Source organism: Mirounga angustirostris, unplaced genomic scaffold, assembly GCF_029215605.1.
Source record: "Mirounga angustirostris isolate CCGP_5_RB_7025 unplaced genomic scaffold, mMirAng1.0.hap1 SCAF_1, whole genome shotgun sequence".
Lineage (NCBI taxonomy): Eukaryota > Metazoa > Chordata > Mammalia > Carnivora > Phocidae > Mirounga > Mirounga angustirostris.
This window is the reverse complement of record NW_026991709.1, coordinates 196,892,646-196,906,368: the sequence shown is the minus strand read 5'-3', so window position 1 is coordinate 196,906,368 and position 13,723 is coordinate 196,892,646. Positions and strand designations below refer to the sequence as shown.

Genomic DNA, 13,723 nt, shown 5'->3' with positions numbered 1-13,723 from the left:
CACACAATTTGGAGGCCACCTGGTAACGCCTGGATCCCAGAGCTGTGGGTGCACACACATCATTGCCCCACGTACAGTTAGAAAAAGATTTCTCCAAAAATAACCACCGAGGAATATTTAATTTGATAGCAAGACTGTGACTAATGCATGAAACAGAGAGAGTCTGTGTGACAAGACACAGTACAATAATGGGGAAAAAATTCATGTTTGACCTTTAAACCAGTGCAAAACGAAATGGATCTAAGCCTCGGCAGCTGAGGACCCTGGGCTCTAGGGAAAGTGGCTGTGAGCCGGGAATGTGATGGTCATGGAGGAAAAGTGAGGGGAATAGGTGGCTTTCAAGGGTGTTGCATCCTGGAAATAGATCAGGGAAATCAATACTTTTTGGTGTTAGATAGAGAGAAGCGGCTGGTGCTGAGCTAAGTAAGTGCTGGTTGGTGAGAGGCGGACACGGGAGACCAGCGCAGCTGGATGGGGGTGACTGAATCGCAGGCTGGCTCCAAGGAGAAGCAGATTCCACAAAGACAAGGAGACCCAGCATTTCCGCGGAGCGACTGGAGCTGGTGGGGCGGGGAGTGGGGTTCCAATGTTGAGTGAACACTTACCCCGCACGAGGCTCTGTGTTGAGAGCTTCACAGGCATTATCTTCCTAAACATTCTTGACACGGAAGACTTGACAGAGGAGGAAACTGGGCTCAGAGAGGTTAAACTACTTGCCTGGGATCACCCGGTTGGGAAGTGTCTGGAGCTGGATGTGAACCCAGAGCCTTCAAGCTCTATTTGCTGCTACTAGGTCACTTAAACTTGAAAAAGCCCACGAGTGACCTGTTGGGGTTGGGACAGGCTGAGTGTCGGTTGTGTGGGCCACATGGTGACGGGTTCTCATGGAAAATTGCCATGGATCCTGGCATGACAGGTTTCTGGACTGCGATCCTTACCCCAATCTTTCCATAATTCATGACCGCATATGATAGGCTCAGCTCCATCAACCTCAGTGCTAACTGGAGGAGAAAATAGTCTCCATTGCTTAGAGTTGCTCTTCTTCAGTGTCAACGGGGCGAGTCCTGGTCCAGCTGTGCCTGGGTGGGGGTCCTGCAGGTTCTGAGTACACAGCCAAGGTCTGTTCTCAGAAGAGAGTTCTTCAAGGATTTCTTTTTCTTGCATCCTCTACTATACAAATGTTCCTGATGGAAGAGATCAGCCCTGATTGGATTCAGGGCCAGTTGTTTCTTGGCATGCTTGGTGATATTCTTTCTCTAGAAACTGTGCATGGACAGGGCTGGACGTGACAAGCAAGGTGTTGATATTGCGGCTGAGGAAGGGGGCAGAGACCCTTCTAGACTTTGGATAGTTGGCTTCTCTTCCCCTCTGAGCCTCAGAGATGAGGGCTGAGCCTATGCTCAGGTGTGCCATCAGGAGAATCAAGGAAGGATTGGCTTGAACAGGAGAGGAAGTCTGGTGTGGTCCTGGGTGAGAAGTGGTTCTGTGCCACCTTTGTTGGGTGCTCCGAGAATTGGGGGGTGTGCGCTGGTGCCTTTGAGCCCAGCACACAGGGGATGGGCCTTTGCCTCTGCCATTAAGCTCAGGATCTCCTTGAGGAGCCTGGTCTTAGGGCCTGGTCTTACTCACGTCTCTCATCTCTGCTTCTGACCCAAGCTCTGGCAATGGTTGGTGTCCCAAGATCATGGGACCCAGCAGGGCCCCAGGACCTGGCCTGCTTCCCACACCAGCCACATCTTTCCCCAATCTCCACTTGTTTGCTCACTTATCACATCCTGGTCACACTGGCCTTTCCATGCCTCAGAAACATCAAGCTCCTTCTTCACTCGATCTACCTCCCCAAATGCTGCTCCCTTTGCCTAGAGCACTTTCCTTCTTTACTTGGCTGATTTGTCTGCACTGTCAGGTTCCAGTATAAACACCATTTCCTCCAGGAGGTCCTCCCTGATTTACCAAACTAGGTCAGGCCCCTTGGTAGATGCTCCCTTTGTATACTGTACTCTTCTGTTCTAGTACTTAGGTGTCCAATTAGAGATTTGCTTGTGTGATAATTGGTTCAATTCCTCTTCCCCCCAACTAGGTGGTAAGCTCCATGATGGGAAAAATTGTGAACATCTTCTCCTCTGGACCTGGTCCAGAACAGGTGCTCAATAAATATTTGGTGAATGAATGATCAAAATTTCCCACACTTCAGGGTGAAAAGTGTGAGGAGCTGGTGGGAACGAAGGTTCCCTTTCTAGCCCCAGCCCCATAGCAATTCAGAGATAAGGTAGGTGTTGCTACACCAAACAAACAGGCTTTGTTTTGCACTTAACTCAAGTGAATTAGTGAAGGCATTGCAATTGGTTGCTTTTTATGTGTAGAGAAATTACCTCTGTCCTGATTTGCAATATCCGTGCTATTTTGGGCTGTTTTCCTCTTTTGGGCCTATTTGTATTGGAACAATAATTTCACCATTTGGCTACGCAGAGGCCCAATTAATATTACAAATATGGTTCCATAAAATTCACTTCTTGACATTAGAACGTTTTGTTGCTAATTACTCTCCAAGGTTTTTAATTTCAATTCCTCCTTGCTGACTTAGTGCAGAAATTCAAGGGCACAGTTATTTCCCCCAAAGGGAGAGGAGAACTGAGTAATGCCAAATTTCTATCTACTTGCCCTTCCTTCCTGGAGGGGGGGAGGGGAGGGTAATTTGTTTTTTGTTTTTCATACTTTCTCCTCCCTTTTTCTTGGCTAGAAACAAACAACAAACAAAACTTGTTGTGTAAAAATGATATGCATTTCTGGAAAAATAAATAAAAGCACTCATTTGCTAATGTATTCATTCAAGCAATATTTACTGAGCACCTACTATGTGTCAAATCCTGTGTGCAAGGCACTAAGAACACCAGAAAGAACAGAGCATGGTCTTGTCTCCAGGTAGCTCAGGGTCTTGAGTGGGCAGGGAATCTGAGGAGCCTGTGACATATCCAGGGCTGCTCCTCACGGTGGGGCTTGATAGCCACAGCCCATGCAGAAGTGCCCATCAGGGAGGTTTTGGTCATTTCTCATTTGAAAGACCTGGGCTAACCGTAAGGAATATGCATTTTAATAATATTTTGAATGGGTTGATAAAATAGGAACAGATGGTTAAAGTTTGTCATTTTAGGGAAAATAATGAAATATTGCACTGCTTAATCTGTCTCTTTTTCACACTCTTCCCTATTCCCTTCCCACCACGAAGATACTCAGATGCAGTAAAATTTAAAGCAAAATACTAATAATATCTTCTTAGTCACTTAGGTCTCTTACCTGAAAGGACCCTAACTTTGTCAGCCAGCTCTGTGTTAACCTACTCTGTTAGCCCTTTGCTCCAGTGTTGCCTCCTGAGAGGAGGTTTCCAAAAAGGTGTTGCTTTGGGGGAACATAAGGGGTGCAGTTGAAGTGAGACTAGCTTCTGCGTCTCTCTGCCATGAAGAAAACTAGCTTTGTAGATGCTTTGTTAACCAGAGCAGACTCACTCCTAGAGGACCCCAGCGGGGCAGAGGTGAGTTGGGTAGCAAGTGTTTCTGAGCCTCCTATCCATCTGCCCCTGGGCTGCATATGGGCATAAGCCCTCTAGCTGCAGGCACTGCCTGATGAAGAGAGGGCAGAATGTCACCACCATCACCTGTACTCTTAGATTTGCCTCTCTAGCCACTGCAGTTCTCTGAAATTTCCTCACCATTCTGCTTGGACAGAGTATCGGATGAGATCAACCACTGGGGGAGGGAAGTGGAGTGCTGCTCTGGCGCCGAGCACTGTGTACCACTTGCCTACCACTCACTGACTTCAGTAGCAAGAGCCTCCAGGATGCTCCTGGATAAACATCATCGTTGTGGCCACACATTGTTTTATGAGCTGAGTCATCAGACTGGCTGACTCCTTAAATGCTGCTATCTGATTCTCCAGGCAGCAGAAAAAATGGGAGAAGATATGAAGTGTAGCTCATTGAGCTTTGTAGAGAGGGCTGGTCTCATTGGCCAAAAGTGATGGGGGGATTTATCATGATGGAGTTTGCTTACGTTAAAAAATTGTTGATTAAGTTCCATTTGAGTGAAAAAGACGATGCTGTCTGCATTTCTTGTATGTTATATATAAAATCTATTTGGTTATGGGCTATTTTTCATAGCCACCAGTCTTAAAGAACATCCTGCTGAAGACTTGATTCCTTCCTCAGTCAGCAAGTTGCAATTTATCATCTGAGGTAATGAGTTCAGCCCAAAAGTAATAGTGACATGTTAAGTCAAACTGTTTACAGACTTGTTTCTTAGATAAGAAACCATGTTTATCTTTTACATAGCTACTCAGTAAGATGTCTCAATGAATTTTTAATTAAAGCCAATGTGCCTGTATCAAGGGAAATTTACTCTTATTCATTCAAGTTTCTGAATTTGGAGACTTGTGACTTGCTGAAGTAAATTTCTCAGTTCTCTTTATAATGTATTGCACTATGGTCTCAGGAAACATACAGGTAGTTCATTCGCCCAAGAGTATATGTTAACTTCCTGTTAGGTGGTAGGCATTATGTTAGTCTCTGCGTGGGGTAAAAATAAATGAAAAGCAATCTTTGCCACCGAAGAAGGAAACAGATGTTTGTCAATGTGCAAGGCAGACACATTTGATCTCTTGGAGGAAGGTGGGATGAGCAGGTGCTACAGGAAAGGTCCTCATGGGAGAGCAAAATCCCCTTCAGCCAAGGGCAGTTGGGGAAGGTCTCCTGAGGAGAGCGGCCCTTGGAGCGGTGAGGAAGGTCCATGAGTTTCAAAGGAGGAGAGTACATGGGTTCAGGGATACTGTTTGCAAAGGCCCAGCCAGAGTCAGGGAAGGGTAGCTGCTTGTATCTGGAGTCGGGATGGCCCTGGGGACTTCTGGGAGAACAGTTTCTGGGAGGTGACAGGGTCAGAAACCAAAACTTCTGAGAGTCAAATGAAATTGCTTTGAAATAATCTGGAGTGGATGATTCTCCTTCAAAGTCAGAGAGAGAGAGGATGAAAGAGGGAATGGCGGATGAGGGTACCAATAGGGCAGATGTTCCTGGGACCACTTAAGGAGCCTGTGGAGCAGAACTGGGTGAAAATGGGGTGCAGGTAGCAACAATGGTGTAGTGAGTTCCTGGGAATCCTGAGAAGGAGCAGACGGTGAAGGTGGGTGGTGGTGAAAACATAAGGAAGTGGATGGAGAAGAAGGGAGGGCAGGGCACTGAAGGGCCTGACTTTCAGAGGCAAGCTGGAGGTTGGCTCACATGCTGGGAGGGGTGGGTATGTGTGCGGTGAGAGTGGACTGAGAGCATGAGGAAGGACTCAGGGCAGATGCTGTGGCTATAGGAAAGCAGGTGTATATCCCTGCTGAAGGCCGATTCTCCATGATGTGCTCTATGCTCTTTGCTTCAAGTAAACAATCTAAATTTAGTACAAAGAGAAAGACTGTAGAGTCTGGGACTTATCAGATGTCCTTCTTCTCACCTTGGCCCCTTTTCTTTTTTCTTTTTCAGTTCGAATTAATGCATTCCCGTCTCTGAGCTGTGGTGTGTAGTTGTCGATTGGGACTGTCTTCGTCTGCGGAGGCTGTCACCTAAGATGAATTCAGACTGGGAACAAGAGAGTAAACTTTGGGAAAACCAGTCCTTAGGCTCTGAGACCGTGATCATGTAGATCAGCCAATGGGGAGGAACTAAGAGATGAAATAAGAGCTTTAAGGTTGTTTAGAAGGTCTGTATAACTTGGCCCACTTACTTGCTAGATAGCTCCCTGGAGAAAGCTTTGTGGGAATGTGGCTTCCTTCTATCGTGACATTCCATGGTGGTACTGGGCAGGGATCTTCCTGGAACAGTTAGCTACATAAATAACGATATCTCTTTTATTATGTTCTTGGATTCCTCTAACCCCTCAGTGTATCTAACTGTTGAGAAACTCGATTATTTACAGAATATTTTCCCAGGACAGGAGTGGGCGGCCTTCATTGGTGGGAGTCTGTAGGTCAGGAGTTGGAAGTCTGCAGCAACAATCCAGGTGAGCTTAGTTAGGCCTGGGAGGAGGAAACATAAATGGCATTATGAAAAAAGAAGCAACAGGATCTGTTTATTACCAAGATATTCTTGTATTAGTCTTGCTTCCTACTCAACAGGTGTGTATCAGGTGTTAGGCAAGGTGCTGAGGGACCAGAAAGATAACCTTAGCCTGGAGCTTGTCTTTTGGGAGCTGACAGTCTTATGGGAGAAATAAGGCACAAATGCACACAACTGGAATACTAGTCAAAAGAGGGAAGGCTCCAGTCTGCTAGCTGCAGGATCAGGGAAGCTTTCCTGGAAGTTAGGCACTGATCTGGGCTTTTAGAGCAGGGGTGTTCAAGAGTGATATTGAGGGATGACACCAGGGTTTTGGCTTGGAAGTGCTGGTAACAGAGATCGATGGATCTGCTGGGATTAGGGCTGGGAACACAATGTTGTCCAGATATAGGTGGAAAGGAGAAGTCCTGCAGTTGCCAGGATTATCCTGGTCTTCGGCGAATGGTTGACCTAGAGTCACAAGGTGATATTTGTAGAAGTAAGAGGGAACAGATTTTGGGGGGAGGAAAGAGAAAAAGTTTTGGGACCCAGCCAGAAACTCTGAATAGCCTGTAAGGCAGAGACCTAGGAGCAGGAGAGGCGGTGCCCAGGTCAGGATTCAGACCCCAAACATCTACCGCATAGGCCAACTCAGCGAAACTAGAACCAAGGAGGCGGCAGGATTTCGGCCTAGAAGGCATCGCAGAGATGAAGAGCGAGGGGCCTGAGTATGCTCCACCTTGTTCTCCCGCGGCGACTCCACCTTTCGGGTCTGGCGATAAGCAGGGGGTTCCAGGGACCTTTCCGGCGAAGGGCCGTGACCACGCTGTGGGTGACACTGGGATGGGTCCGAAGACAATATCCTTCCCTCTCTTTTCGGCCCTCCGCTCTCGGAAAGGGGTCCCGCGGCAATCTCGGTGTGCCCGGCAGGAGGCACCGGACGCGCAAGCCTCTAGGGGCCTGGGGCCTCCCACCTGCCCAGCCCGCCTCTTCCATCACTTGCTGCCGCCAAGGGCGGGGGTCCGCGGAGGAGCCAGGCCTGACCCCCGCGTCCAATCACCTCTCGCGGATTTCCCTCCGCTGGCGCGCGGCGGCGGCGCGTGGGCTCGCGCGCGGGCTCGGGCAGCGCGAGCCCGGGCAGCGCGAGCCCCCGCGCGCCGGGGAGTGGCGCATGCGCGGCCGTCCTGCGAGCCCGCTGAGGCGAGCCGAACCGCGGCGGCGCCGGGAGCCGAGCGGCGGAGCTGTGAGGGACGAGCGGCGGCGCGGGAGTAGCGGCGACAGACAGGTGGAGAGTCCTTGGCCGCGCCGCCCGGGACTGCTGGGCCGCCCGCGGAGCTTCGCGGTCCGGACGTGGCGGCGGCAGCGGCATCCCGGACGGCCTGTGAGGGATGCGCCGCCCACTGCCCCGCGCCGCCTGACCGCCCCCGCTTCGGCTTGCGGTGCGCCACAGCCGGGCCCGCGGCCATCCCCGCCGCGCTGTCGCCCGGCCGCCGGGCCCGCAGGGCTGCGCCCGGCCCGGCCATGTGGACCCCCACGGAGGAGGAGAAATACGGCGTAGGTAGGTGAGGCTCCGGCCTGGCTGCAGCGGGGGTCCCGGGGACGCGCCCGTGCTCTCGGCCCCGTGGCGGCCCCGCCTCGATTCGCGCCCGCGCGCCCCCGCCCCTGCCCGCAGGTTGCGCGGCCTCGGCGCGGGGCGGGCGCGGGGCGAGCGCGCGGCGGGGGTGGCGCGGGGGCGGCGCGGGCGTGGGGGTGCGAGCGGGTCTTGGGGCGTGGGGAGGGCAGCAGGGGGCGCTGGCGGCGCGGCCTCGGCAGGTGCGGCCCGCGCGAGGGACGGGCAGGGTGGGCTGGGCCCCTGTGGCTGCGCGAGGTTTCTGGCGTGGGGCACAGGGCGGTTTTACCCAAGAAGCTAAATCCTGGGAGTCTTGTTTTCTCCGCTCCCAAATCTCAATTTTAATGAGTTTCCGCACCTGAGTTGAGGAGCCCGATGACTATTTATTTTTGGTCTGGAACCTTTCAAATAAAAGGACAAAAACGTTGACATCATTTTTCTCCAGTTCAAAATTTTGTAGACATTTGACTGCAAATGTTTGATCTGTTTTAATTTGTTTTGCCTTCAGTATTAGAAATAATTACCTTACAATGGGAAGTGTTTTTGGACATGTCTCAGTGTTAAGTTTAGTATGTATTATGGTAACAGTTTTGTTAAAAAAAACAAAACACCAACCAAACCTGTTTTCATGAGATCGTTATTTCTCTTAGAATCCTCTTTTTATCCGTTATAAGTGTTAAGCTCCCGAAGCTAAATAATTCTTGTAACATTAAACTTCTGTAAAAAGAATATTCGACAATTTAAGGGATTGAATGTTAGTTTTCCTTTTATAATGTTAGTGTTTTGTGGCAATAACGTGATAAAAGAGTTCAGCTACATTGCATTATTGTAAGTCATCTCTCATCTTGTTGGGTGAAAAACAGATTTAAAATGTTGAGTGTATAGGTTCCTCTCCCTCCCAAGCTTGTAATGGAAAACTATAGATGGGGAAACTGTCTAAATATAGACTTTTATTTTCCTTTTTTTCACTGCAGTTCAATCAAGATTTAGCTCACAATTTACTACGAAATAACTTTTTAAACTGGCAATAGTAACATTTAGCAATACCATCAGGCAAGTTATGTGAAAATTGAATTTATTTAAATTTAAGGACCTGCAGAGAGATCTTCTGTGCTGGTAGAAAATCCTGTTTTGAAAGGTAACTTTCTGGAGTTTTTAATTAGCTGTGCTATAATGGCACGATAACATACTAGGATGGAAGTGATAAAAGGAGCCCTAGTACTTGAGTCTCTGTTGAGAAGGAATTAGGAAATGATGCAAAGAGCCGGGTTCACCTCTGGGGACATTTTACCCTTTTTCTTGGAGCATTCTCTAGATACTATATAGATTTCATGAAATGAAGAGTTGATGGTTTATCTTCTCCATAACTTGCTTTCAGGGCTGCTGAACTAGAATAACAGATAATTGATGTGAAAGTGGTCAACTGTTCAGTGGCACCTAAGTGATAATTCCTTCTGGGGAAGAGCCCTTGAGTAGGGAATTAGCCGAATTCTGAGTCCCGGCTTCTCTTTTCTGGTGTTGTGGGCAAGTTATTTAACATCATTTTCTTAGTGTGTAAATTGGGGGTAATATTTACCTACAGGATTGTGAAAATCAAATGAGAGCATACCAAGTGTGTAATAAATGTTAATTCTTTTCCTTGGAGTACTTAAAGTAGTAGTAACATTAGGTATTTCCTCTGATGTGTTAGTTCTTAGAAGGAGGCAATGCAAGGTAATCAAGATAGGCATATGTGAATCTCAAAGCACTAGGATTTGGTGTGTGATTTAATCAGGAAGATGGAATGAAATTCTTGCATTCTTAGGACTGTGGGTTTAGCTTTAGAAAAATGGTTATTTCCCGGGAGGGGCACTGCATTGGGCACAGGGCAGGACCTAAATGCTTGGTAAATGAGAGAGACAGTTATTCTGACATAAACAGCTGTGATTTAGTGTAATTTAGATGCTTTTTCTGCCAAACAAGGCATCTCTTTTCCTGTTTCTTTCACAGCTTTCTTCTGTCCCTTCCTCAGTTATGATCTGAAAGATTGTTCAGAACTCAGGGTACATCTCTTTCCATAAACATGTTAGGGCTACACTCCTAGGCCTTTTATTTAATAAAATCCAGTTCAGCCTATAAAGTAGCTTAAATATTGTACTTATAATAAGAAAAACAGTGAATAAAAAATAGTATGCTAGCTGTATTATTTAATTGCTAGCTTGAAAATCTATTATCATTATTCCTATGAGAAAATATTTTGAGTTTCAGCTTTGATTTTTATGACCAACTTGGAGCACAGGTTTCTATCTCTGCTTGCTAATCCATAATCCTTATAGCAGGGAGGGAAGACTTGTACCTACTTCCTACCAATTTGGAGAAACTGCTTGGATGTTAGTGAGGGAAGGAGTCCTCTGTTGCAGCAGTGCAAAGCAGTTTTTTTTTTTTCTACCGTAGCTGTTCATCTGCATTTGACATTGGTAAGGTGTTTGAGATCCTGTAGAAATATCTTACTAGCTTTTAATTTTTTTAAATATAGGAATTCTGTACAGTGTTTTCAAATTATTTGATTTATCCACTTCGAATTAGGTGATATCTGAGCTTCCATTTTCTTATTTATTTATTTATTTATTTATTATTATTATTTTTTAAAGATTTTATTTATTTATTTGAGAGAGAGAGCAAGTGAGAGAGCAAGAGAGCATGAGCCAGGGGAGGGGTAGAGGCAGAGGGAGAAAGAGACTCCCTGCTGAGCAGGGAGCCCAATGTGGGGCTCGATCCTAGGACCCTGAGATCATGACCTGAGCTGAAGGCAGATGCTTAACCGACTGAGCCACCCAGGCGCCTTATTTTTATTATTTTTAATTAACATATAATGTATTATTTTTTTCAGGGGTACAGGTCTGTGATTCATCAGTCTTACACAATTCACAGCACTCACCATAGCACATACCTTCTCCAATGTCCATCACTCAGCCACCCCATCCCCCCCTCCACTCCAGCAACCCTCAGTTTGTTTCCTGAGATTCAGAGTCTCTTATGGTTTGTCTCCCTGTTTTCATCCTGTTTCATTTTTCCCTCCCTTCCCCTATGATCCTCTGTCTTGTTTCTCAAATTCCTCATATCAGTGAGATCATATGATACTTGTCTTTCTCTGATTGACTTATTTCGCTTTGAGCTTCCATTTTCATTGTAATATTCTGTGGTTGACTTTAGGTGAAGTGGAGGAAACTGTCCTTTTTTGAGGTTTAGTCATGGGCCAGTCAGTGTGCTGCTAGGGATTCTCACTTAGGTTACACCACGTAGATTCCTAGAGCAGTTCTAATATAATCTTCATCATACAGATGAAGAAACTGGATCTTAGAAGTTGTTAGTACTTTTTTGCCTTTCAACAATTGAATATTCCCCTTAATTTTCTTCCTGGCAATGGGCAATATTTTGTGATATACTTGACTCTCTTGCTATCCTTCTCTAGTATTAAAGGGACTTTTTTTTTTTTTTTTTTTTTTAACTGAACCTGTTAGCTCAAGTTCTGACTCTGTATGTCTCTTTCCCTCTGAGGTTCTCTGCTCTCCTTCTGTTGCCATGAGTGCTTGGAAAGCCCTGCATCTTTCCATTCTTTATTTTACCTTTCCAAGGTGCATTATGTGAGAACAATCCAACTATTTTTGTGAAACACTGTCTTTTCCCATATTGATGATGCCCAAACTACCAAATATAGAAACCAAAGACCAAGAAAATACTTTTTTCATCCTCTAACCGCAGAAGCAGTAGCAGCAGCAGCAGCAAACACCAATAACAAATAAAACAAGAATGTTTATAATTAACTTTTAAAATAGAATAGCAGCAAAAGTTTGAGTACATATGTACTAGTTTTGCATTTTAGGAGTGGAAGCTTGCCTCAGGTCATCATCTTATTTATTCTGCTGTCATAAGGTAAAATTTTTTTAATTTTAATTTTTATTACTATTATTTTTTAAAGATTTATTTATTTGACAGAGACACAGCGAGAGAGGGAACACAAGCAGGGGGAGTGGGAGAGGGAGAAGCAGGCTTCCCGCAGAGCAGAGCCTGATGCGGGACTCGATCCCAGGACCCTGGGATCATGACCTGAGCCGAAGGCAGACGCTTAACTGACTGAGCCACCCAGGCGCCCCTAAAATTTTTTTTAAATAACTCAGGGTATTGGTTGCTGATTTTCTAATATACACTTAGTAAACCGTGACAATTTTTCCTTATTACTAACCAGAATACCTTATATTTTAGTTTTGTAATGTTTTGTTTATTTCTTTAATTAAAAAAGATTTATGTTATATTTATTTTTATCTAATTTAAAGAGTAATTCATATTTTCTGCCTTACTTTTACCAGATTTTCTTTTGCTTGATTTTCCCCAGGTAGGAAATAAAAAGCACTTAAAAAAAAAAAAAAAGCCCTGAGTCCTTAAAAGAAATTTACTGTGTAGAGATCCTGTGGCGCAGAGGCAGCTGAAGGTGGGGAGGGAATAGGTTGATGAAACCCAATTGGAAAGAACCAGTGATCACAAAATTTCAGTAAACCTGTTGGTGAATAGGCTACAACTCACTGAAATAGTGTGAAGGCAGTGGGCTTTTTAGTTACTTGTTCCATGAGGGAATCCCAGTCTTTGAAGCCTCCAAAAGGGCCCCATACCTCTCAGAGGTAAAGACATCCACTAGGGTAGAGAAGATGTCATATACCCAGGACTTTGTTTTGTCCTGAAAAGTGAGGATGTGCTTGATGTTTAATGATTGGGTTTTAGTGTTTACAGGGAACTTCCAAATTATGATTCTACTTGAGCCTTATACCATAATATCACCTCTCCCCTCATTTTAAAACTGATGAGAAAGAAACTTTAGTTGAGAGAAGTTAGGTGACTGAAATAAGGAACTTAAGCCAGTAAGTGCTGAGTTGAGATTTGAACCTAGGATTTTTGGATTCTAAGCCACAGCTTCTTTTATTATATTGTGTTGCTTCTGAAAGGAATTTGTCAGTAGTGTATGTCTTTTAAGACATTCTCTACAGACTTTCCAATTTAAATTGGATAGTTATACTTAAGGAATTTTATTTCTATATTAAACATTTATATAAGACTACATGGTATTTATTGTTCTGCTTCTAATTGTAATGATGTACATTGGTAATGAGTACACATTCAGGGCATGATGAGTCAGAAGGCAGGTTTTTTTTTTTTTTTTTTATGTTCAGTTAGCCAACATACAGTACATCATTAGTTTTTGATGTAGTGTTCCAACGATTCATCAGTTGCGTATAACATCCAGAGCTCATCACAACAGAAGGCAGGTTTTTAAACAGCCCTGAAGAGTCTGTTGGTTGTACTGCCTTTTCTTTAGACACTGTTAGTTGAGAGGAAAGAGTTGAATTTAACAAATATTTATTGAGTGCCTTCTCAAACCAAGAGGTCTTTGTTTTGATCTGTCATTCTGTAAAGCAAACAGGAAATAACCAACAGGAAATTATCAACATTTTTAATAGAAAAGTCATTATGCAACTACAGTAGTCGTCTATTCAAATGTTACAGTTCATTTTAGCATGCAGTGTTATAAGAGAATGTGCTTTAGAAACATTAAGCTAAATTATAAACATGACACCTTTTTCTATCTAGCATTTTTAGACACATTTGAAAGCATAACAGTCTCAAAATAATGGTCATTGAGGTTGAAAGTACTTTATATCATATTTTTACATTGGTGCTAAATTTTAATTTTTTAGTAGTTTGTATTTTGAATCTTTTTTTTGAAATCTGTGTCTCTATTCTTGATGATAAGAATGATCTGAAATTATTCCCAATGTCTAAGCATTATTGGATATGCTATATTAGGGTTTTAATTCCAATGTTATGCTTTTACTCTAATGAACAAACCTGTTTATGATTATGCTCTCGATTCTTGCATAACCCCTCTTGACAGATTTTGTATGGAAAAGCAAGATTTTTTCACATAAAGCCTCTAGGAACTTAAAACATTTTTCGTAAACACATTGCCAAATGATTTTAGCTGTGGTCCAGGTACTTGAGGTTGATTTGCTATATCA

At 44.7% G+C, this 13,723-nt stretch overlaps 1 protein-coding gene across 1 annotated transcript in view; it reads left to right on the top strand.

Annotated features, from left to right (window-relative positions):
* Positions 1–7,274: 7,274 nt before the first annotated feature.
* The window catches only part of DOCK3 (dedicator of cytokinesis 3), a 568,243-nt gene continuing 561,794 nt past the window's right edge, over positions 7,275–13,723 (top strand). The window contains exon 1 of the mRNA XM_064595595.1: positions 7,275–7,625. Within this exon, the coding sequence (XP_064451665.1) occupies positions 7,589–7,625 (37 nt within the window). The 5' untranslated portion in view covers positions 7,275–7,588. The remainder of the gene's footprint in view (positions 7,626–13,723) is intronic.